The sequence below is a fragment of the Dioscorea cayenensis genome, chromosome 15, assembly GCF_009730915.1.
Source record: "Dioscorea cayenensis subsp. rotundata cultivar TDr96_F1 chromosome 15, TDr96_F1_v2_PseudoChromosome.rev07_lg8_w22 25.fasta, whole genome shotgun sequence".
NCBI classification, from domain to species: domain Eukaryota; kingdom Viridiplantae; phylum Streptophyta; class Magnoliopsida; order Dioscoreales; family Dioscoreaceae; genus Dioscorea; species Dioscorea cayenensis.
Genome location: NC_052485.1, coordinates 3,856,952 through 3,880,504, shown reverse-complemented (window position 1 = coordinate 3,880,504; position 23,553 = coordinate 3,856,952). Strand labels below are relative to the sequence as shown.

Below are 23,553 nucleotides of genomic sequence, written 5' to 3'. Positions count from 1 at the left end.
AATGCGCATGAAAATGACCCGATGTATATGTCCACGTGGACGTCATACAATGACCCGATGATAAAACGAGAAGCCAAAGGCTTCATCTGAGCCGTTGGTTTCCGGCGTCGTGACGTAAACCGGTTCCATTAGCATCTCCACTTCCGGAGATGCTCTTTGTTCTTGTTCCTCTCTCTATATCTTCATCCTCTTTGGTTCTCGGATTTGCCCTGATTCAATCCACTCATGGCCTCTGCTTCGATTCCCGCGAGTTCCTTCGGGAGCGCCAGCCGGGAGCTTTTCCGACGGGCGGAGCTCCGCCGTGGTAGGGTTGAGTTGAAGCCCTTCGCCGTCCGCTCGTCTCTTGACAACATGGTCTCTGATATGAGCGTCAACGGTGAGAGATTGTGGGGGTTTTATTGAGATTTTGGTTTTAATTTCGAAATTTTAGATGTTTGAAGTGTTGTTTCTTGTGATTTTGATGGTAGCTCCCAAAGGGTTGTTTCCTCCCGAGCCTGAGCACTATAGAGGCCCTAAGCTTAAGGTGGCTATCATTGGAGCTGGACTTGCTGGGATGTCGACAGCCGTGGAGCTTCTAGATCAAGGGCATGATGTATGTTTTGTACTTCTTGCTCCCCTCTTCCCATTTTTCTCTGTGCTTCTTGCTGCTATTTAGTTACTACTAATATGAGGTTTGGATTTTTCTTGTTCATGATGATTCAATTTTGAAAATTGTACTTCATAATTGTTTTTTTCCTTTTTTTTTTAATGTGCAGGTTGATATATATGATTGCCGAACATTTATTGGTGGGAAAGTTGGTTCCTTTGTGGATAAGCGTGGGAATCATATTGAAATGGGATTACATGTGTTTTTTGGTTGCTACAACAATCTTTTTCGTCTTATGAAGAAGGTGTGCCTCCTAGAACTGTTTGTATTGTTGTCGTCTTGGTTTATTTTAAAAATGTGAAGATGGGGACAATGCAACCTCAACTTCATCATTTAGCAATTTGTGTCAATAGCAGAGCTGAATTTAAGCTAAAATGGTTTAGAGGGGCAGTGAATATAGGGTTTTAAGCCCCTCTAACTTTTACATTTATTGTTGTTGTCGTTTTGAAATTTTTAGTCAAACAATACAAGTTACCCTGTCATCTTTTAATTTTGGTGTTGTGTTACTAACACTTACAAGTTTCCATTCATCAGGTTGGTGCTGAAGCGAATTTGTTGGTGAAGGATCACACTCACACATTTGTAAATAAAGGAGGAGAAGTTGGTGGTACGTGATTTCGTGTTTACATTGGAGGAAATTTTTTGTGTAATAATTCTTTTGTAGCTGCTCTGATCAAGTGTAATGTTCTAGTACTGACTTGAGAACCTGATCAATCATATGTTGGAAAGTTCAAATATAATTAATTACTCCTTCAAGGTTTCGGAATTATTACATGTAGCTTTATTACTTTATTGGATTTGGATCTTATGTCATTTCAACATCTCCTTCAGAACTTGATTTCCGGTTTCCAGTGGGGGCACCAATACATGGAATACGTGCATTTCTAGCAACTAATCAACTCAAGGTGAAGTTACTTGTTACTGTGACACTGACACCTTCTAGCATGTTTTCTCGTTTCTGGTCTCTGGATGAGGGAAAGCAACAGTTGACAAGTCTCCTCAATTTCCAATTATTTGGTCAAGAATTTTAACATTACTGAAAGTTCTATGCCTTTTAATCTATTTTCATGCTTTGTACACATTATAAGAAAATGCAAATGATTTATCATTTTTTTGGGCATAAATGCGAGTTCTCTGAAACACCAACTTTATGGATATTACTTCACTAAATGTTGTAAAGCAGGGGATCATGTTCTTGTTGTATGCCTTTTCTTTTAGCAGCCCACATCCAGAAGGGTGATCTGGGTGTGCAATGCGATACAGTTGATGCTTTGTGATCTGGGATAATTTTTTCTCCTTGATCATTCATTGTGAAACACTAGGAACTCTATTAAAATAGTTTTCCTTTTTTTTTTTTTAATTCTCTTTTGGACATTATTTTTCTTTCTGCATTGAATGTTTTTATTTTAACTTTTTTGCAAAGAATTTGTTGCGACATTTTTGTCCTTTTGCTTTGAATTTGAAATTCAATCTGTTCTTTTCTCCTCAGATCTATTTGATTTCTTAAATGTTGCTTTTGTAGTTAATGCTTTGTGCCTAGGATGCAATGACACTAAAGTTCTCTGCTATAAACAGCCTTATGATAAAGCAAGGAATGCGGTGGCTCTTGCTTTAAGCCCAGTGGTACGTGCTCTTGTTGATCCTGATGGCGCCATGCAGCAAATAAGAGATTTAGACAATGTATGAAAGTATTCCAAAGCTTTTTCTTGCCTGGAATCATTAGTTTCATTTTTGTATTACTAGATACAGCAAAAGTAAACAGTTTCTGGTTTCATTTATTTGCTTTGTCGTTGATCAGAAGCTCCATTTATTAAGCCATTGTGTTAAATAGTATAAGTTGTTGTTTCTTTGTTATAATTTATCATTTAACTAGTTCCTTGGTTACATGTCACAGAATAGTGTCTCTTTGTTTGTTCAGCTTGTTATCCTGGCTGTGTAAAATTCAATTACTCACTATCCACACTTTCTTGTCCAGATTAGCTTCAGTGATTGGTTTATGTCTAAAGGTGGCACCCGAGCGAGTATCCAAAGGATGTGGGATCCTGTTGCCTATGCACTTGGGTTTATTGACTGTGACAATATTAGCGCTCGATGCATGCTCACCATATTTGCTCTTTTTGCCACAAAAACTGAAGCCTCTCTTTTGCGCATGCTAAAGGGTTCTCCTGATGTTTACTTGAGCGGTCCTATCAGAAAGTATATCACAAATAAAGGTGGCCGGTATGACGAAGATACACACAATAATAATTTTTCAACACAAACATTTTTAACGGAATTTGAAAAATATTCTTCATCTTTATGAGGCTCTTTCTGAACTTTTGTAGGTTCCACCTAAGATGGGGATGCCGAGAGATACTCCATGGGAAATTGCCTGACGGCAGTACTTATGTTACAGGGCTTGCCATGTCTAAGGTTAATAAATGCAAATTCTTCACCTTTTGGAAGTCCTATTTATTTATTCAAGCAACTTATGTGAGATAAATTCCTACTGATTCCATTCTGCAATTTCTCTGACACACCAGGCCACAGAGAAGCAAATTGTCAAAGCAGATGTTTATGTTGCAGGTTTGCATTATCACATTATTGTTGTTTCTGTATGGCTCTGTTTTTAACTATTGTAATTTGTAATTGCAGCATGTGATGTTCCTGGAATCAAGAGATTGATTCCAAATCAGTGGAGGGAATGGGATTTATTTGACAACATCTATAAATTAGTAGGGGTCCCTGTTGTCACTGTTCAGCTTAGGTATAATGGTTGGGTAACAGAACTACAAGATCTGGAAAGATCAAGGTAATTTGTTTCTACAGGTTTTTCAATTTAATCATTGTCATCTGTTGCTTGTATTATTTTTTCCTGAGTTGTTAAATTTTATCCTGTTAATTATATGCCTTGATATGAAGATGCTTTTAAATATAGTTATGAAGATGTTTTTCTTCGTGGAACTACAGGCAACTGAGACAGGCGGTAGGTCTGGACAATCTTCTTTATACACCAGATGCAGATTTTTCTTGTTTTGCTGATCTTGCACTTGCCTCACCAGAGGATTATTATATTGAAGGACAGGGGTCCTTGATCCAGTAAGGAAAACCATCATGTTTTTCTCTGATAAAAATTTCATTTTTTTAGAAGTAATTTTTATTGACTCACTATTGTTGTAATTGTTATCAAGAGCTGTTCTTACACCTGGTGACCCCTACATGCCCTTGCCCAATGAAGCAATTATAGAGAGAGTGCAAAAACAGGTTTGTTGCTGAATTCTTCTGTTAATGTCTTGTCATTTTGTTTTCATAAAGGCCCCTTCTTTTGAATTTAGCTGCTCAAAGTTCGTTGGCTAATTTAGTTTCTATTAATCACCAGTTGCTAAACCTGAAAAAAAAAAAAAAACAGATAAAAGTATTAATACACAGATACATGCACTCACTTGCACAACCATCTGCCCTTGGACAACTTTGGGCTCCATCTTGTGAGAATCTGTTTTGTTTAAGAACTTTTTTTTTCCTGATATTGAATTGATTTGCATAGAATGTGCAAATTATTTTTGTACTTTTTATGTACTAAGTGTTTCAAAGAGGAATCACCAACCTTTGTTTGTCAGGTTCTGGATTTGTTCCCATCATCACAAGGTTTAGAACTTCTCTGGTCTTCAGTAGTTAAACTTGGCCAATCCCTGTACCGAGAGGCACCTGGTAAGGATCCATTTAGGCCTGACCAAAAGACACCAGTGAAGAATTTCTTCCTCGCCGGTTCCTACACCAAACAGGTAAATCCCAGACTCACAACCTCAAAATTACATCTTTCTGCAAAACAAATTCTTTTAACATATTTCAGATTTAAACATACCACAAAATAAGGTCTCAGACAGTTAAAACCATTGCATTAGCAAGACAGATTAAGCAGATGTTCAATGTGTGTTTTGGGTTCAGCAGTTATATGCTTTAATTGGCCCTGGAAAGTTTCACTCTGCTAAGAAAAACATTGAAACCGGGTAAAATCAACATTACAAGTTTAAAACTGATACCTTGTTTACATGCAGGATTACATTGATAGTATGGAAGGAGCAACCTTATCAGGCCGGCAAGCGGCGTCGTACATTTGTAGTGCAGGTGAAGAACTGGCAGCTCTTCGCAAGCAAGTCTCCGCCATCGAAGCAGAACAAATGCTGAAAGGTTCAGACACTGCAGATGAACTCAGTCTTGTATGATAAATGAACAATTATATCCATCGATCCTCATCATCGTTCTTTGATTTCGTCATTTTACATGGTTCCCTCACTATGTATCAGTCACAGTGAAAACTTGTGATAAAATGTGTATGAACTACATGAAAAAAGTAATGATATTAACAGAGTTATTGAGCTCCGAACTCTTTCCTGACCATAAATCACTCGCCAAAATAAAGATCTTGTCTTTTGCGATTAGGTCCAATATTTAGTGTTATTAATAAATTAGAGAAAGTTTGTGAAGGCTACAGGCAATTAATTATATTTATATATATGTATATGTTTGATAAAGGTCACAAGCGTCTTCTATGAAATCAGTCAAGGGACAAGCAGGTATGAAAGCGCACTAGTTACAGTGAAATAGTGCATAATTTTCGCAAGTGACTCATTGTGCATTTGTTATTTAGGGGTTTTGAACCTGATACCCCTCCAATCATAAGGTACCGTACACTTGTTACAGTAGTTTAATGATCTCTCTAGATTAATCTTTTCTGCTAAGCAACACTGGAGGGGAATAGTGCACAATTTCTACAAGGGACTCACTGTGCATTTGTGAGTTGTGAGTTGATGGGTTCAAACCCGATACTCCTCCAATTGTATGTAAAACATGTGAGAACCACTAGACTATGTCGGTTATCACAATTTTATACTCTTTTGCTAGGAGTTTAAAATTGATATATAAAATATGTGAACAGATATAAATATTTTATGATATGCATGCCATAATCCATATAGAAGAATATCAATATGATTTTCATTAAGGAAATATTAAAAATTACCCACTTTTGCAGGGGTCTTAAAGTAATTTTTTTTAAACAGAGGAAAGAAAGAGAGGCTCTAGAGAAAACAAAAAGATGGCTGCAAAGTTATCCGTTGTTTTTCGTCCACCGTTTCCCGCGCGAAGTTCTCGTTTCCCAAACCCTCCTCTTTGCCTCCAAAGATGCAGCGCTCGCCGGAGCTCTGCCGGCGGTGAGCCGGAGCCAAGCACTCCTCCAATTCTTAAGCTCGCCGTCGGTGGAGCCACGGAACTCCTTAGGTTCTTCTCCTCCAAGAAGCGCAGGTCGGTGTCTTCCTTTCTCTTCTTGTTGTATTCACTTGAGTTTTCTTATTTGATTCATTGCGGTTTCATAGAGAGAATCAATCCATCGGAGGAGTTTCTCCGGCTCGTAGCGTTGATGATGTTCTGCGGATCCTTCGATCTGACTTCGATCGTGCTTATTTTCTCACCGGTGATTGTTCTTTTCTTTCTATGTTGGTATTTGTTTAACCGAATGATTTTTTTAGAAGAAAGAGTTTTTCTTCCTTCGTTGTTTCTATGATTATATGATTGGGGGTCTTTTTTAAGAAATTCTAAATGTGTTGTTGTTGTTTGAACAAAGTTTTTCCAGGTTGAGATGAGGAATGGAATGGAATTATTTTTTAGTTTCTTATATTTGTTTGAAATTTGAGGTTTGATTTGGTTGATAGTTAACAGGGAATTTTACTTCTGATGCATATGCTGAAGATTGCTTGTTTGAAGATCCAACTATCAAATTTCGTGGTGAGAATCAATCTGTCCTCTAGATCACGGGGTTTTGTCAAACTTTTCATAATTGAACTTTCACAAACATTTTGTATCAATCTGCATTCCTTTTGTTATTGGGGCCTAATTTATGTTTTTTTTTTCCTGGTTATCTGAATCTGAGTAAGTAGATATCTATGACTTATTAGCTTATAAAGTATAAACAGTAGTGAGGGCATTAGACTTGTTTCTATTATGTGGTCTGATTGGAGAAGAATTTGTTGATTCATTGTAAAGTTGAAGTTGAGAAGTCGAGGAATGCTCAACTAATATGATGACACGCACATGCATCAGTAAGTAGATGTCTATGTGGAAATCCTGAAAAATTGATTCAAGGGGGGGTGTCATTTGGTACACTTAAATTGATTGTGAATCTATTAAAGATTGAGAAAATAAAATAGAGTATCTTGGATGAAAGCAGCAGATAATCAACTAGACGATACTTGTTATGATGGCAGATGGAGTCTCCATTAGTAATAGCCAAATAGGGTTTATGAAGTCAAAGTAAAATTCTGCTTTTAATCAATGGACTTAGGGCTCTTATTCTTCCTCTCTCAGTGACGCATACTTCTTGAATTTTTCTGTTTTGTCACTATCTGCTCTTTTTATGGGGTTATCTTCTTGTTTAGGATACGAAGCAATTATAATCATCAATCTGATTTGACTATATGTGCTTTTAGGCCCTGATATATGAAGGATTTTACTTGAAGACAGTTTTTCTTTACATATAATAATGAGGAAACTAATTATGTTCTTGTGCTTTTAGGTAAAGAACGGTATTCAGAGAATCTCAATTTACTTGCTGCTTTTCTTGAATTTCCGTCCCTTGAATTAGAGACGATTGAGAAGGTATTCATGCAGCCACAAAAACTATGGTACTGCCATAGAATTATATGATGTACCATTTTACACATATAATTTAGTTTCAACAATTTCCAATTTTAGAGCCCAACATTGCAAATACTATTTATTTTCACGTAAGAGATTTAGGGGAAAGAAGAGTCGGTTTTTGACTTATAATTTCCTGCTCTTGCTCTGCATTTATTTTAAACAAGTAGAGGCTGATCAAAACCGCTGAAAATGGATTTGGCACTACCCAAAAACAGCCAGAGTTGCAGGACCCTGTAATACTCAACTTAAACTGATCCATTTAAACTGCAAGCTCTATATCCCAATCCATGAGAAGTTTGTGTTTTACTGATGTTCTAAGTCATGGCAGTCACAGTTCTCATTTGATTTTGATGTAGGTCCATAAGTATGAAATGGACTCTGTTCAAGCAACATGGAAATTAAGGTGTGTAATATACCCTTGATGTTTCTCTGAATTTGATGCCATGGTGCTTTATCAATAAAGTTCTTTGATGTTATGGTTTCATTATATCTCAATGCAATTGTCTTTCAAATGTAAGATTAACTTTGTTCTTATTTAAGGAAAGAACTATCATATTTTAAATCTCTATAATTTCTCAGAAGTGCTCTGGTTTTATAACTAATTGGACATGACTCCCAACAATATATTAAATTTTGGGTGGCCATTAAATATGATTTTTTAGAGAACTTTCCGAAGCTTCTTTAATAAAATTGTTTGTAATTTTTCTTTTGTCTTCTGGCCCTTTCTAGTCCTGTTTTAAATTTTGTTGTTAATAGAAGGCCAAGGTTACTGCCTATGTTGTTGAATATTTTTATCTCATCCTTGCTTTGTCATGCTAACACTCTTCACTCGGCACCAACTCATGGAACACAGGAACTCATATTAGATATATCGCCTTTCTTTTAGAAATAATCAATCTAGTTTGGCAAGGATTCTGTAAAAAAGATGATACAAAGCTGGTAATTAGGTTAGTGGCTAACTTTTCTCCAGGTTCTAGACGATAAAAATTAGAAAAAAAAAATTTGGTGGTGATTTTTATGTAGCCATAGTTGATAAGTGTTGTCTAGTTAAGGAGTGTATACCTTGAGAAGAAGAATCATGGCTGAAAGAAAAGTGGTGATTTCTGAGCCTTTATTTATTAGCCTTATTTGTGTTACTTTTATTCATATTGAGTGCCTCCCTGGGAAGAACTAGTTCTCTCAGACTTGGAAAAGGAAAATGAAAATAAAAGAAAATGGAAAGAATTGGTTTACTGGTAAATGTTAAGATGCATTGATTTAGGCTTACCAACTCTTGCGAGCATTTTCCAATTGCCTACCGGACACTTGTGTGAGTCTTTATCCCAACCTTTAACAAAAAAGTTTGTGCCAGTTTGAAGATCTTCTGACATAGGAAATTAGTTTCACTTTTTGTATATTGCAGAACATACTTGAATTTCCCATGGAAGCCTCTCATTTCCATCAAAGGAACAACAACTTATGATTTAGACAAGGAGTTCAAAGTGAGTATCAATGATTTTGAAAATTTGTTGTATATGTTGAACTAAATTGCACATTTTACCATGCATTACTAAAATTTATATTTCAGATTGTTAGACATGCTGAGAGTTGGAACATCTCCGCACTTGAAGCAGTTAGGCAAATATTTAAAGCAGGCCCTCAAGAGCATGATAAATGAAACATGTCATTGAGTCGCTTGATTTGGCTTCAAGAAAATTGTTTTTCTTCTCTGGTAAAGTCTGTTTTCTGCATCATGATATACCGCTTTCTATTATATGTTCTAGTTTTTCAATGCTGATGATTATGTGTATTAACATGCAACTACTAAGGGTATATTTCTAGCTGTTGCGTACTAGGATTTGTTGATTGATTTTGTTGCCTATTATTGTCATATATGGTTCTGCCTGTGTTGTAAGATAGCTAGAAGGACATTCCAATAAATACAGTATGATGGAAAGATAACTTCAAATTGGGTTTTCCAAACTGCTAGGAAAGTGGTGTTACGTGATCTAAAAATTAAAGGCAGGCAAAGTGATGCTCCTTGTAGGTTTCAAGTATCTCTATAAAATTTACCGTGAGTGCTGTAACACACATTGGCACCATAGAAGTTATATCGTGGATCAACTCTGCTTACCAGTTTTCTCTTTTCTTGATGTTTTTTATATATTTCAACAGTCTCTTGTAAAACTCTAATTGTTGAGACTATTTTTAATCCAGTCATAGGAAGAAAAGTAATTACGGAAAAATCTGTCTCGTAATCAATTCCCATCCTGCTAATTAATGCTTGCCCTTGCACTATTCTCGATTTGAGAAGACTAAACTCTGAATCAATATAAGCCCTGGGTAGCGTGATAAATGTTTTCTGTAAAGAGAATACCTCCATTCACCACTTTTTATCCAGATTAGAACAGTAAAGGAATTGTCTTAAATATGTACTGTATTTGCTTTCATCTTGACATGTCTTAAATATGTACTGTATTTGCTTTCATTTCAACAGGGAGGATCATTAGGAATGCAGAAGTTAACCATAAATGGTGTGCTCTACATCATACAAGAACCAGTTCAGCAGAAGACAAATCTCAATCTAGCCATATATTATTGATACATGAAGTTCAGTGGGATTATCACTTTATGAAACCAATGGTTTAGGATCATATTCTTGTTAGTAGTCAGCAGTTATTAAGATAGCTGTTTATTACACAAAAATATAACTCTTGTTTTTTAATTTGTGGGGTAAAAGGGAAACACATTGCTACTCTATTATCGAGAAGAGCTTCTTCTTAATTGGGTGGTACTTGTGTTATAGGCCATGTTTCCAGGAAAAGTTCAATGTGGAAGCAAACCATGTGATGTTTCTACAATTGAAAAGCTTATGATGTGGAAACATTGAACATCAACGTGTCTACCATTAAACTTGTCCATGCACTGAGTTGGATATTCTGTATATTTTACATCTCTGGAACTTTTCACATGGTGTAGCCAACTGCAATCTTTTTTTTAAACAATTTTTTACAAGAACAAGATGACTCAGTCTCATTAAAGCTTGAGTACATCACTGACTACATTTTCTTCTATTCTTGCAGATACATTGACAGCAATGACAAGAAACAGTTTTGGTCAAAGTATGATGTTGGCAAAACATGAAAGGATGAACGGGACAGTACTGATTGAATTCATGAAGTTGCTAAGAGCAATGACTACATCTGAGATTGAATTACCACAAATCTGATAAGAAACAGTTTTGTCACACTGTTGTTGGGCAAACATGATACAAAAACATAATTTAAGGCATGCTCAAGCTTCAAGTACTGCAAATGCAAGTATGATACATGCACACTACTTTTGCTTGACTTTCTTCTGTTATTTACCAGGAAAAAAAAAAGACATTGACATGCAGTTATTCATCAAAACCTTTTCAAGTAAATTATGAAGATGGATGGAAAAGGCATGTGTACTTTGCTGGTACTCTTTCTATTTTTCTCTCTTTTATGTATATATATGTATATATATGTATAGGAAGGAAATGTTGCAAGAATTGAATAAGGAGGAAGGATTGAACAATGAACATGGTGGGGTTGAAGGGAGAAGCAAATCATGTGGTCCATAGTTGGGTCCATTATTGAGTTTTCAGAATTCATGGATGAATTTGAGGCAATAAGAATGTGAGTCTCATATGGGTTGTCAGCTTTCCAATAGACACAGCTAGAGCCAGATGGTACACCTCCATCCCTGGCTAAGAAACAAGGTCAGGATTTCTTTCTTTCTTTTCTATTTTTTGATTGATTGATTTATTTATTTAGATGCACCCCATGATGCTTATTTATATATTTTCTGTCAAAATTACTGAACAGTCACTGAAATTTTACTGCTATATGTAGATTTGTCTGAATATTTTAAGTATAATGTATACTGTTTAAAATCAGGCGGTGTTTTGACTGGACTGATTCATTACTTGCAGGTGTAGAAAACTAAAATACAAAAGAATGAACATAAGCACAGATTCATTGTTAAGAATAAGTTTAAGTTTGCTTTGCTAATAAAGTTAAGCTTGTAGGACAAAGTCTGATGCTATTTGAGCTCTTTATCCTGTTCCTTCTATTGAGTTTTTTTTTTTTAATTAGGAATATTTTGTCATAATAATAATAATAATTTAGTAACATAATTTAATTTTTGTTTCATAGCTGTATGTTTTTTGCTTAATTATTTTATAATCCAAGGAATCTAATCTTCTGCAGGAAAAACAGGGGGGTTTATGGATAAATAAGACAAAAAGATGAGAAGGGGGAATTGTAAAAAAGGACATGGTCTTTTCATGAAACCCAAACCCATGTGAGCAAAGGTCCCAAATCCCAAGTGCTTTGCTAGCAATAGCATGACATGTGTTTTCTTTGTTTGCATCTATGATCTATCTATCTATCTATCTATTCCTTTTTATATATTTATTATAAATTATTTAAATATTTATCTCTATACGGCACCGTACCTTTGCGGAAGTACCCTCCTTCTCTTATGACTTTTTTGATTTTGAATTTGTGTCTATTACTTATTAATATTAAATACATAATATGCACTCTTCTCTTCCATCTCAATCTCATGCTGACTTGTTGTGCTTTAATTGAAATTAAGGAGATCAACCCATGATAGAGAGATTTGGGTGCATTAGATCTCAAAATTTTGATTTCCAATGCTCATTTATAAATAATTTATAAAATAAAATTTCACAATCACAAGATATTTTTTAAATAGATTGTTTTCTTTATTAAAAAAAAATTAAAATTTATTGTGATTATAGTAAGTTAAATTAAGTTTTTAATTTTTTTATAGGATTCTTAATACCTCATTTTGGTCTGTGAATTAGTGATAAAAAACTATCTATTTTATTTTATTTATTAATTTTATTATAAAAAAAATTCAGAAAGAAACCATATGAACAAAAACACTTCCAACAAATGAAAGAAATAAATTATTTTTTTATAAAAAAAACTATTTAAAGAAACCAATCCAAAAAATCATAATATATATATATATATATATATATATGCAAATAGGAAGCTTCCCAGTTATCACCTCTTTTATCCCACCATAAAAACACAAAAAGCACACAAACTCTGTTTGCTAACTTAACAAATAAATAAATAAATAAATAAATAAATAAACAAATAATAGTTAACATAGTTTTTACTAGAGACTACCAAGAAAAGAGTCTTTGCTGGCCTATGAAATTATTTCATTCTTGTTCTTCTAAGTACATGAACAAGGAAATCTCATGTGTGCATGCTTTTCACTCCACAGATAAGCACAAGGAAATACATGGCTTCTTCTTCCCTCCTTCTCCCACTCTCCTTCTTCTTCTTCTTCTCTTTCTAGTAACAACAACAACAAGAAGTACACTCTTTCTATGGTGGTCAGAATCATGGATGAAAACTCTACTGAGTTTGTAGAACTTGATCCTACTGGAAGATATGGCAGGGTACTTGCAACTTCTCCTCTGTTTTTTTAATCTTCATTTTCTTTCTTCTGACTTGTTGTTTCTCTGTTTTTTCCAGTACAGTGAAGTTCTTGGCAAGGGATCTTCAAAAACTGTGTATGTTGTTGTTGTTGTTGATGATGATGATGATGATGTTGTTGGTTTGGTTTTCATGGTTTTGGTGTGTTTGTTTGGTGGCATTTAGTTTGATTTCTTGAATGCAGTTACAGGGCTTTTGATGAGTATGAAGGGATTGAGGTGGCATGGAATCAAGTGAAGCTCAGCCACTTCCTTCAAAGCCCTGATGATTTGGAGAGGCTTTATTGTGAGATTCATCTTCTCAAAACCCTCAAACACAAGAGCATCATGAAGTTCTTCACTTCCTGGGTTGATGTCTCAAAGGGTAACATCAATTTTGTCACTGAGATGTTCACTTCTGGCACTCTCAGACAGTATGTCCACTTCAAACTCACTCCCAATTCCTTTTCTTTTTCTTCAATTTCTGATTTTGCTCTTGTTCTTAAACTGTTTACAGATTTAGGCAGAAACATAAGAGAGTGAACATTAGAGCAGTTAAGCATTGGTGTAGACAAATATTGAATGGCCTTCTCTATTTGCATAGCCATGACCCTCCAATTATCCATAGAGACCTTAAATGTGACAACATCTTCATCAATGGCAATCAAGGGGAAGTTAAGATAGGAGATCTCGGCCTAGCGGCCGTTCTCCGCAAGTCTCATGCTGTGCATTGTGTTGGTGAGAACTCTTGATTTACTTTTGTTTTATCAACCATTGTTTGCTTAGTTTTGTGAATTGTGAGTACTACTACTATGTTCAGGAACACCAGAGTTCATGGCTCCTGAGGTTTATGAGGAGGAATATAATGAATTGGTCGATATTTACTCTTTCGGTATGTGTTTGTTGGAGATGGTAACATTTGAGTATCCATACAGTGAATGTACTCATCCTGCTCAGATTTACAAGAAAGTTGTTTCGGTAAAAGATCACTCACTCTTGTTGAGTTCTTGTTTCAATTGGCATTCCTTTTGATTGTGTTAATTTTTTGTGTAGGGTACTAAACCGGAATCTTTGTATAGAGTGAAGGATGTGGAAGTGAGGGAATTCATTGAGAAGTGTTTGGTTTCGGCTTCTCATCGACTTTCTGCAAGAGAGCTTTTGAATGATCCTTTCCTTGAAAATGAAGTATGTGTGAATGGAGGAGATGTTTTTCAAATGACTTCAATTGTGAGACCACCTCTAAATGATTTTCTTCGGAGTGATTGCTCTTTGATTGAAAATGGATTCCAATATGGTACGGAATATGAATTAGATGATGTTGAAACGTTCGGTATCAATCTCTTCAGTGGCCAAGAGGATGAGCCTTTTGTCAATGTGGATATCACTATCAAGGGAAGAATGAAAGATGACGGGAGTATTTTCTTAAGACTTAAAGTTGCCGATAAAGAAGGTAGGCAACATTTCTTTTTATCAATTCAATTTGATTCAATTCAATTCTATTCAATCTCTTTATGCTAATAATTTTGTCTCGCAGGCAAAGTACGAAACATTTACTTCTTGTTTGACATTGAAAACGATACTGCATTGAGTGTTGCAATGGAAATGGTTGCCGAATTGGGCATAACAGAACATGATGTAACTCGAATAGCCGAAATGATAGATGGTGAAGTATCTTGCTTAGTCCCCGGATGGAAACCCGGTCCCGGGATCGAAGAAACATCAAGACCATCATGTTGTACATCTTTATGCATTAATTCTCAGTGTGCCGGAGTGCACGGTCGATTCGAGGAGATAACATATCAAGTAGAAGACTCTAACAACTTTGTGACTGCTCATAGCTTATCTACTGATTCTCAAACATCATCGAAAAGTTGCTCGGAAAACTTGAATGAGAGTTTAAAGGCAATGTTCTCACAATTCTCATCAGAAATCACTGAAAATCATTGTGAGAATAGTTCAGAGGCCATGTTTACAGCCAAGAGCTTTTATGCTAAAAGTCTTTTACCAATTTCTCACATGAGAACAAGGTCTCTTCCTGTTAATGCAATCAATGTTTAGGATGATTTAACTTTGGTTTCATTACTTGTATTTAGTTTATATATATAAATATATGAATCTAAAAATATTTTCTTCTTCTTATCATTTATTAATAAAGTGATGGTTTGAATGAAGTTATTGATGCTTTAAGATAAGGTACTTGATGGATTGAAATTCTTTGGTGGGTGATGAGAAGGATAACTTTGTAGCATGTGTTTTTTGATGCTGGTTTTATGACTTTGTTGAATGATTTGGTGGTGTTCTTTGAATCTTGGAAATTAAAGTATCACACTTTTTGTCAGAGTTCATGGATTGATCATTGATTGAAACTTTCATGGTTCTAGATTAACCTTTTACTTTATTGTCTTATAGTTAATTTATCATGCATGTTTAAATTGGCATTTGTTTTGATATGACAATTGATTAAATAATTATCTAAATATTTTTTATAAATTAATTATCGGTCATAATTTTGTATATTACTTCTTTGCATGAGGTCTTTCTTCCAAAAAATAAAAATAAAAGAAAAAAATTATAAAAGCAATTAATGGCTTTCACTAGGCCACCTTATGACCTATATATTTTGGAATGAAAATCATTTTGTTGTAAATCCGTTGTTAAATTCGGGTTATCAACGAAATAAATTCTGTTGCAGAATTCAGTAGTGATTTTAAAATAGAATAATTTCCGTCATGATTTTTAAAATTTAGAAATAAAATATATTTCGTTATAAATCTGTTGCAAATGTCTGAAACGGAATCCTATTTCGTTCATAAAAAAGTAGTAATCCCCTTTTAGAACTGAAATTTCATTTCTAATTCGTTCTAAAAGTAAATTAGCAACAGATTAGAAAAGAAAATGAGTGTTTGTAAAATACAATTTTCTTGTTATATATTTGAGGTTTATATAATAAATTTTATATTATTATTAGTCATTGGAAATTATTTGATTGCATAAAATAACCCCCTCTCCAATTTCAATTAGGATTAAGATTTGCATAGAAAAGAATGAATTAAGCATTGATTAGGAGAGAAAAGATATTATCTTTTTAAATATACTTTAAATTTGAGCATGTGAGATATCTTTTACAAAGCAAAATTATGAGATTCATAATAGGACGCGATAATTCCTCGTATGAGTTAGGTCGTGTCATTATTGATTAATTAGCACTCTTTTTTTTATGACTTTATTGTTTTTTTAATTAAGTAATATTTTTTCTTTAACAATCTTGTTTTAAGATTAAGAAGTGATTGAGAGAATAAATGCACTTTTGGCCATACATTAGGATTACATAAATTATATAACAACCTTTCGAGTTATATAGAGCTTAGCAAAAAAATAAATAAATAAATAAATAATTACAAAAATTCCAATGTGAATTGTGAAGCATGCGAAAAGTCACTTTTTTTAAAAAAAAATTTTTTATTACTTTTGATAGATCACGGAAAGTACTTTCTTTAATGAAAAAAACTTTCAATTAAAAAACTATATCAAATGGTCAAAATTATTTGCATGTTGATTAGTTGATAAGGTTAATTATTTTGACAAGATTTTAATCAAAATTGGGTGGGTGATGACATGGTTTCCTTATTTGATTTGCATTTAAATTGTTATACTTATTTATATCAAAAGGCACAATTCATGCTAAACATGATGTCATGTTTTGAATATACCACTAATCTATTTATTTATATTTACTCCAGACATGAGCGGTTTAATTAATGGATTAAAATTATAAACATTGTTAAGCATGTTAAAGCATCGAACCCATGGCACAGGATTTAATTAATATAAAATAAATGTTAAAAAACTTTATGTTTTCAACTTCAAATATAATTATTAGAAATAAAAATAATAGTTTATTAATTATTATATATTAATGCGGGTTCCATAAGTCATTAGATGTAACCTAATTGTTTTAAATTAATTAATAAACAAACAGCAAGAAATCAATGTTATTAAAATGTTTGTGATGTTTTAATTTTTAAATGCCATTTCCTCAATAATTGAAGCATGAATAGTAGTGGTACCTTAATAATAAACCCATTTCTTATGATTGTATGAATTCATGTGATACTTGATATTCTTACACACAATATATTATTCACTATAAGTTTCTGTGAGTTCATCAATCTAATAAACTCAGACTTAAGAAGTTGAAATAAAATCATCCAAGCCCACTCGAAAAAAGAGGAAAAATGAGTGAAAACAACCTTAAAATGATAATTTCATAAAATTTTAACTGAATTAAAAAAAATAATACATAAAAAGAGAAAGTTCAGAAAGAGAGATGTGGTATATATATATATATATATAAGAAATAAAGAAATAAACCAAATTGGGCTGGGCTTGTATACAACAACAAGTGGGCTAAAGCTCAATTTGTTGTGGGCTATGATCCAGCTTGGACTTGAAACTTGTAGCTTTTTATTGCCGCATGAAACTAGCAGCTTAAAATAAATATGTTATATATCTAGACACGTAGGTTCAATAAATTTTTAAACTAATCACAAGTATTATATATCATACTTCGAGTTAGATTTACACATTTATAAAGAGACCGCATTCGGATTTGAATCAAATATATTTGGATCATGTCAAAACCTAACCATTAAACTTTTTAGTTATGCACTGAATTATGATCTTGGTGTTATTATAGTTGTTTAAAGATTATTGTTGGAGAATTCTTTAAAATTATTCTGTATCCAATAATTACAATTATATATATAAATTAATAGATTAATTTTATATATATTAAATGAGAAAACTTTGTTGTTAATATTGATTTGATGTTTTAAGATTTTACTTTCGATTATCGATTATTTTTTTGTACTCATATCAATTCTAGAATGAATTGTCCCTCCCGTATGTGTTTCTTGTTTGCTGTAGAAGTTGCTGAAATTAGTGTGCAATTTGTCGAACGTTTGCATATACTTCTAATATCTAGCAATCACAGTAAATCGAATGATACTAGCGATAGTCATGCAATCAATCTCATAAGAATAAAGTATGAGACACCAATTTAATATGGTTCGACTAAAAACAAGCCTACATCCACGGGAAAACAATACTTCACTATATCATGGGAGAATAACAAGAGTATAAAAGTAGAAGAAATAGGCATAAAACCACAAGAGGATTATCAAGCTCTAAAAACTAGCATTACCTCAAAAACAAAGGTCTTACCTTGCTTTAATGAGATCAAGCAAGAATTAGAGCTCTCCTTTACACCACTCTTTTCACTCTCTAAATACAAGAGAACTCTCCCTCTCTATCTCTCTTTTCTCTCATTACACAACGCTCAACAAACATAACCCTATATAAACAATAAAGCAATTTAGACCGTTGGATTAAAAGAGATCAAGATTTATATTCATCCCAAAGATACCAAGCCAATATTTAACATTTCTAACCCTTTCTTGTTTGTTGTTGTAATTGTTGCTCTTGTATTATTCGTCTTTTAATATATTATGGTTTATATCTCGTGAATTATATGTTTAGCTTTGTCCTATACAAAATAGGATCCTTCCATGATATACCAAGGAATCAAACATTATGTCCTCACCCTAAAAAAAAACTTGACTATAGCACAAAACGTTTAAAGTCACTAAATTGATCATGGATCGGTATAAAATTGCCATATCTTGGTACTAAATCATTCTCACCTTCAAGTCCTATAAAAATATATTTTTTAAAAAAAAAAAACATTGTCTTTGTACAAACGATGGTATCTTCATGGCTTTATCAGTTCTCATAATGTGAAAAACAACTTCATTCTCTGATAATAATGATTGTATATATAATTCCTTCAAGTTTATAAAACTTTGTTATTAATATGAAAGCAGATTAAGACATGCATGATTTAGATTTATGTGAAAGTTTGTTCCCTTGTTCATAGATCTTTCTATGATTCCAACCGTCCATTGTTTTTTTTTTTATACTTTCAATAATTATCATTTCTTAAATTAAATATAATCTAATGAAGTTCATATATATAGAATAATTAGCAATAAATAATCTTATCAACATGGCCTTCTAACACATTATTTTGATCTCATATTTAATCCTCATTCACACACACACACACATACATACACAAGGAAATTAAGATCTTAATTAATTAAATGTTTAGTGAAGTTAAATGAAAACTAATTAATTAAGTTGATGCATTAATGACTATCTTTATAGACCACTTTATATTAATTAAGTTATATAATGCATTAATGCATTATATATCGCTAGCTAGCTAATTAGTTCACCAATGACTATGGAGAAAAGTTGGAAAAGCATTGCTATCATCATAGACCACTTTACATGTATTTTAAATATAAAAATCCTTCTCTTTGATTAACATTATTGAGTGTATGCTAAGCTTTCCATAAAACAATGATTAGTCTCATAAACAATATTAACACTGTGAGTGAAAGTGACTTTTCCTAAGATAATTGACAACAACCTAGATATATATATCATTGCAAGAGTTTGTTTCTGTTAAGCATGTGAACCATTAGAAAAAAAATCTTCATCTTCATTTTCATTGATTTTATTATGTTAATGAGAGAAGTGGGGGCAATTGACATGTTGGTGTACAGCTCTGCATCTCCAAAAGAAGACTTTCTTTGAGCCATGGCTTGCTTTGGAGCTTAGTGGTGCCTCTTTTAAAGCTATTTTTGAAGCATCACTCTCATAGTTTTGTTTTTCTAATTTATATATTTATTTATTTATATATGGTCCAAATCCAACCACCATCTCCTCCACCCTCACTCACTCACTCTCTCTCTCTCTCTCTCTCTCAATGCATTATCAAGAAGATAAGGTCTTCAATATTTCATTGTTTCTGAATTTTTTTGGTTGTAAGTGCATGCAGTTGAACTCATCCTTTTTCTCTTCTTTTTTATATTTTGAATTTTCAAAGTGTTTGACAGTTTGTACCTGATATTGAAGACTAATTTGTAAGACTCTGAATGAGAGGACTGAGGACATGCATGCATGCTGTGTATGAGAACAAAGTCATTTAATAACTTCTTGTTGTTGATTGAATGATAGATTTTATAGAAATGTGTGCCTTCATGTTGGTTGTTTTGAATGTTGATTAATTAATCATTTAGATTAATCTTATTATTAATTAATATATATGTTTTCAATCAATATGAAGAGTAGTGTTTGACAGTTTGTTTTGCTAACCAACTTGACTTATGGGGCACGTAAATCTCTTTCATGTGTTGGTGGTCCTTTTCCATTTTAAGATTAGAAGAAAAATAGAGCATGATTCATCTAAATATATGAAAAATAAAAATAAAAAAACAAGTATATATATATTATGATAAAGTAATTAAAAATATTATACCATTATACCAAGCTTGTTCTTGTATGCATTATAATATTTTCAGAATAAAAAATTACATAATTATAATATTATTGAGTATAGAAATAATTATCAACATAATAATAAATTATATATATATATATATATAATCTTGTAATTCACTAATCAACATATTTTGACACTCCAATATTATTACACTTGTCAATATATAAATCTTTGTGTTATATATATATATATATAATCACCATGTTCGAATTCTATAGGTTATTTATTTATTTATTTTGAATTTTGGTGTAGCTTAATGTTGTCCTTATTCTCACCATGAGAGAGAAGTTAAATTATAGATTATGAAAAGAAGGTAAAGTATTACAACAAAAATGATTTAATAAATAATAAAGATAGAACAGTAAAAAGAGCAATGTGTCAAGAGTACTGATCAGAAACTTTATTGTTTGTTTTGCATGAAATTTATATACGATCAATGTTGTCCCTACTACAAGTGAAAGAGAGAAGAAAAAACAGGAAAAAAAAAAGCTTTGAATGCATGTGAAGCTTGTTTGTTAGTAATGGAGGATTAGGGTTTAGAGAGGGTTGAAGAAGAGAAAGAGAAAAAGAAGAAAGAAATGAAAAAAATAAGAAAGAAAATAAAGAAATGCAAACAAAGGTGGTAGCCAGTGGTACTTGTGTCTTGTCTTAGCTTTTCTTTTACTTTTTTTTAACAATACTTTAATTTGATTCATTGTGACTTAAACAACACACATAACCATTGAAAAGAACCAAAAAAGAACTCCATAAAGTCCACAAGAAAGGTTAATTAACACCAATTAAATATTCTTATTCTTTGAATAAATGTTTATATATATAGAAAGCTAATTATATCTGTATAGAGACTGTAATCAAAATTTAATAGTCACTGCGTAGACTCTTTTATTCTCATGTACAAACCATTTTTTGCTGTACATAAAAAAATTCTGATTTCAAACATAAAAAAACCGTATCAATAACAACTATTAGATAATAATCTAACGATCTACGAACGTCTTTAAATTTAAAATTTAAAAACGCTTCTTTCTGACAAATTGTCAATATATATATATATACACACTTCATTCTAATCACTATTTCTAGGTTCGTATATGTACTTTTATGATTTTATCTAGTACCGGTGGATTATTATTGTTTTTGTATATTTCATACTTGTATATTCTATGTTTCTCTTTTTTATTGGAATGCATGTAATTTATCTAAATTTTTTTATAAAAAAAAGTTTATCACACACATATCAAGACATGGTCACTCGGAATTATTGAAGTTTAAGTGTGTGTGTGATATAAACATGATTCTTTCATTGTTCATAGTGTTATTATATTTCAAGTGGGCTTTATGGGGTCGTATATGATTCTAGATTTGGGACTTTATCTATATATAATTCCAATGAGTGATGGAGATTGAGATTCTCCTTCATCAATATGCATAATTGAGTGGGACCAATTTTTCTTTTATTTTTCTTCACTTTAAAAACTTAATGTTTATGAACTTGACTATGTAAATAAACTTTATATCATGTAAATAATTTCCTTTGGATTTTTGTTGCAATCATATTTTTACTATGGTATAATTTTGTTTTTATTACAATATATTGTCAATAAATTTTATATCATGTAAATAATTTCCTTTGGATTTTTGTTGCAATCATATTTTTACTTTGATATAAATTTGTTTTTATTACAATATATTGTCATTTTTGGTCTTGGACTTTAGAGATTACTTCATAAATGTTATTTTTATTGTATTTTTGTGATTTATGTGTAGAAATAAATATGTTATTAAAAATATTAAATCTCAACAAATTATAATTCTCATCCTACAAGTTTTTAGATTTAATTTTTAATATTGACTTTTTATCTTTTAATTAAAATATATTTGATATATTTTTTAAAATTACCTTTTAGTTCATTTACACGAGATTCTTGTATATAATATTTGTGTCATACTGAGCATGTGGGTTTAAATTTCAGCTTTCATAATGTAATGCACATGTATGTCAAAGTGTTAACTTCACGCCTGTGCATATCCTTAACTTGATTTATTAATGTTTATTAAAATAATATAACACGTGATATATTTACTTATTTTTATCTAATATAACTACACTATTAGTCCCTAAATATATTTAATAAAAATTAGTTAATGAAACAAAACAAAGAGCTGAAATATAACAAAAAAATTATCCTTAAAACATCTTCTTCTTTTTTTAATGAATGAAACATACAAAATTTAACTAAGGAAAAAAATCACAATGAGGGGTGGAGCACTCTTAAACATAAATAATTATTAAAACCCATTGTTTGATTAAACAATGATAAATGCCATGTTGTTAATATACAATAATCAAATAAATCAGAAGATCAAACATTAAATATGATTATTATTATTTTTGAAGTACCAACTTTTAATGTTTCTCAATGCTGTGTGTACTTGGCCAATTGACTAATGTTTCAAATGGTAAGAGATTTGGTAAACACTGTCACAAACTCTGACATTAATTAAAAAATTAATCTGTTAATTCTATCATTAGTTTGTTAATTAAAGTTTCTAAATAATAAAATATTATTATTTGTGTTAGTGCATAGTTGTGCATCGAAATTCGTGCTGGAAGGAGATGTACGGTGTCAGATATTCGCGGTATGTGTGTGCTTATGCTTGTGCTTGTGCTTGTGCCCACGTTCGCACGTGCTGACTGGTTGAGTGAAATTATGATCTTGCCCTCGTTGATCTCCACCGTTGGTTTCACGTGATGGCGCGCTCGTGTGATGAAGGGCCAAGCACGTGAGATGGGGAAAGAGTTGGAGCTATTTAGATTTTGGATTTCGAATAAGAGCCGTTATGTGTCCTTTTCACTTTTTAACCCCTTAAAAAGTTTATAATTAATTTTTAGTTCCTTTCTTTTTTTTATTTTTTTATTTTATGTCTAAAATTAAAATAAGAATAAAATTGTACTTAATCAAGGTACATGGTTTTTTTTGCACAAGATGAGAAACGAGTTCAACTCCTCTGTAATCTAAAAGGTGAAAGCACGTAATGATTGATCGTACTTTTTATTAGTAGAGTCTGATTTTTAGAAAAAAGTTCTTTTAAAAATATGTGTCTTTCAAAGTGATTTATTTATATTATAAAAAATATAAAAAAAATAATGTAAGATGTTTATTTATCAGTAAATCACTCAAAATATAATATGAAATCTGGATTTATGTGCATAACAGATGAATAATAACTAGGTTTCAGAAAAATAAAAATAAAAATTATAGATGAGTGACTAGATTCATCCTCATTGGGTATTATTTAATAATTCGATATTTCAACGAGGGGTAATAAGTAAAAAAAAATGGAAACATTTCGTCTTTTGTC

The 23,553-nt window shown here is 32.1% G+C and overlaps 3 protein-coding genes across 9 annotated transcripts; all 3 read left to right on the top strand.

Moving 5' to 3' along the window:
- Positions 1-110: 110 nt before the first annotated feature.
- Positions 111-5,009, top strand: LOC120276776 (zeta-carotene desaturase, chloroplastic/chromoplastic). 2 transcript variants are annotated; one of them, XM_039283473.1, is made up of 14 exons: positions 111-376; positions 468-592; positions 756-890; positions 1,181-1,253; positions 1,478-1,551; positions 2,222-2,269; positions 2,622-2,866; positions 2,971-3,058; positions 3,169-3,211; positions 3,281-3,437; positions 3,596-3,724; positions 3,817-3,889; positions 4,243-4,407; positions 4,681-5,009. In XM_039283473.1, exons 1-14 carry the CDS (start codon positions 226-228, stop codon positions 4,846-4,848), a joined length of 1,674 nt encoding a protein of 557 aa, XP_039139407.1. In that variant the 5' UTR covers positions 111-225; the 3' UTR covers positions 4,849-5,009. The 2 variants fall into 2 exon arrangements, with proteins under 2 accessions (XP_039139407.1, XP_039139406.1); XM_039283472.1 differs by having other exon boundaries at positions 113-376; positions 2,222-2,326.
- Positions 5,010-5,695: 686 nt separating this feature from the next.
- Positions 5,696-11,043, top strand: LOC120278083. 5 transcript variants are annotated; one of them, XM_039284989.1, is made up of 9 exons: positions 5,696-5,926; positions 5,998-6,095; positions 6,341-6,406; positions 7,194-7,276; positions 7,675-7,721; positions 8,721-8,799; positions 8,886-9,029; positions 9,795-9,907; positions 10,381-10,586. In XM_039284989.1, exons 1-7 carry the CDS (start codon positions 5,721-5,723, stop codon positions 8,973-8,975), a joined length of 669 nt encoding a protein of 222 aa, XP_039140923.1. In that variant the 5' UTR covers positions 5,696-5,720; the 3' UTR covers positions 8,976-9,029; positions 9,795-9,907; positions 10,381-10,586. The 5 variants fall into 5 exon arrangements, with proteins under 5 accessions (XP_039140923.1, XP_039140922.1, XP_039140924.1 ...); XM_039284988.1 differs by having other exon boundaries at positions 9,795-11,043; XM_039284990.1 differs by lacking the exon at positions 9,795-9,907.
- A 1,448-nt stretch (positions 11,044-12,491) lies between these two features.
- On the top strand, positions 12,492-14,883 carry LOC120278101 (probable serine/threonine-protein kinase WNK1). 2 transcript variants are annotated; one of them, XM_039285012.1, is made up of 7 exons: positions 12,492-12,767; positions 12,849-12,881; positions 12,989-13,216; positions 13,300-13,520; positions 13,603-13,760; positions 13,836-14,232; positions 14,317-14,883. In XM_039285012.1, exons 1-7 carry the CDS (start codon positions 12,760-12,762, stop codon positions 14,838-14,840), a joined length of 1,569 nt encoding a protein of 522 aa, XP_039140946.1. In that variant the 5' UTR covers positions 12,492-12,759; the 3' UTR covers positions 14,841-14,883. The 2 variants fall into 2 exon arrangements, with proteins under 2 accessions (XP_039140946.1, XP_039140945.1); XM_039285011.1 differs by having other exon boundaries at positions 12,844-12,881.
- The last annotated feature ends 8,670 nt before the right edge of the window (positions 14,884-23,553 follow it).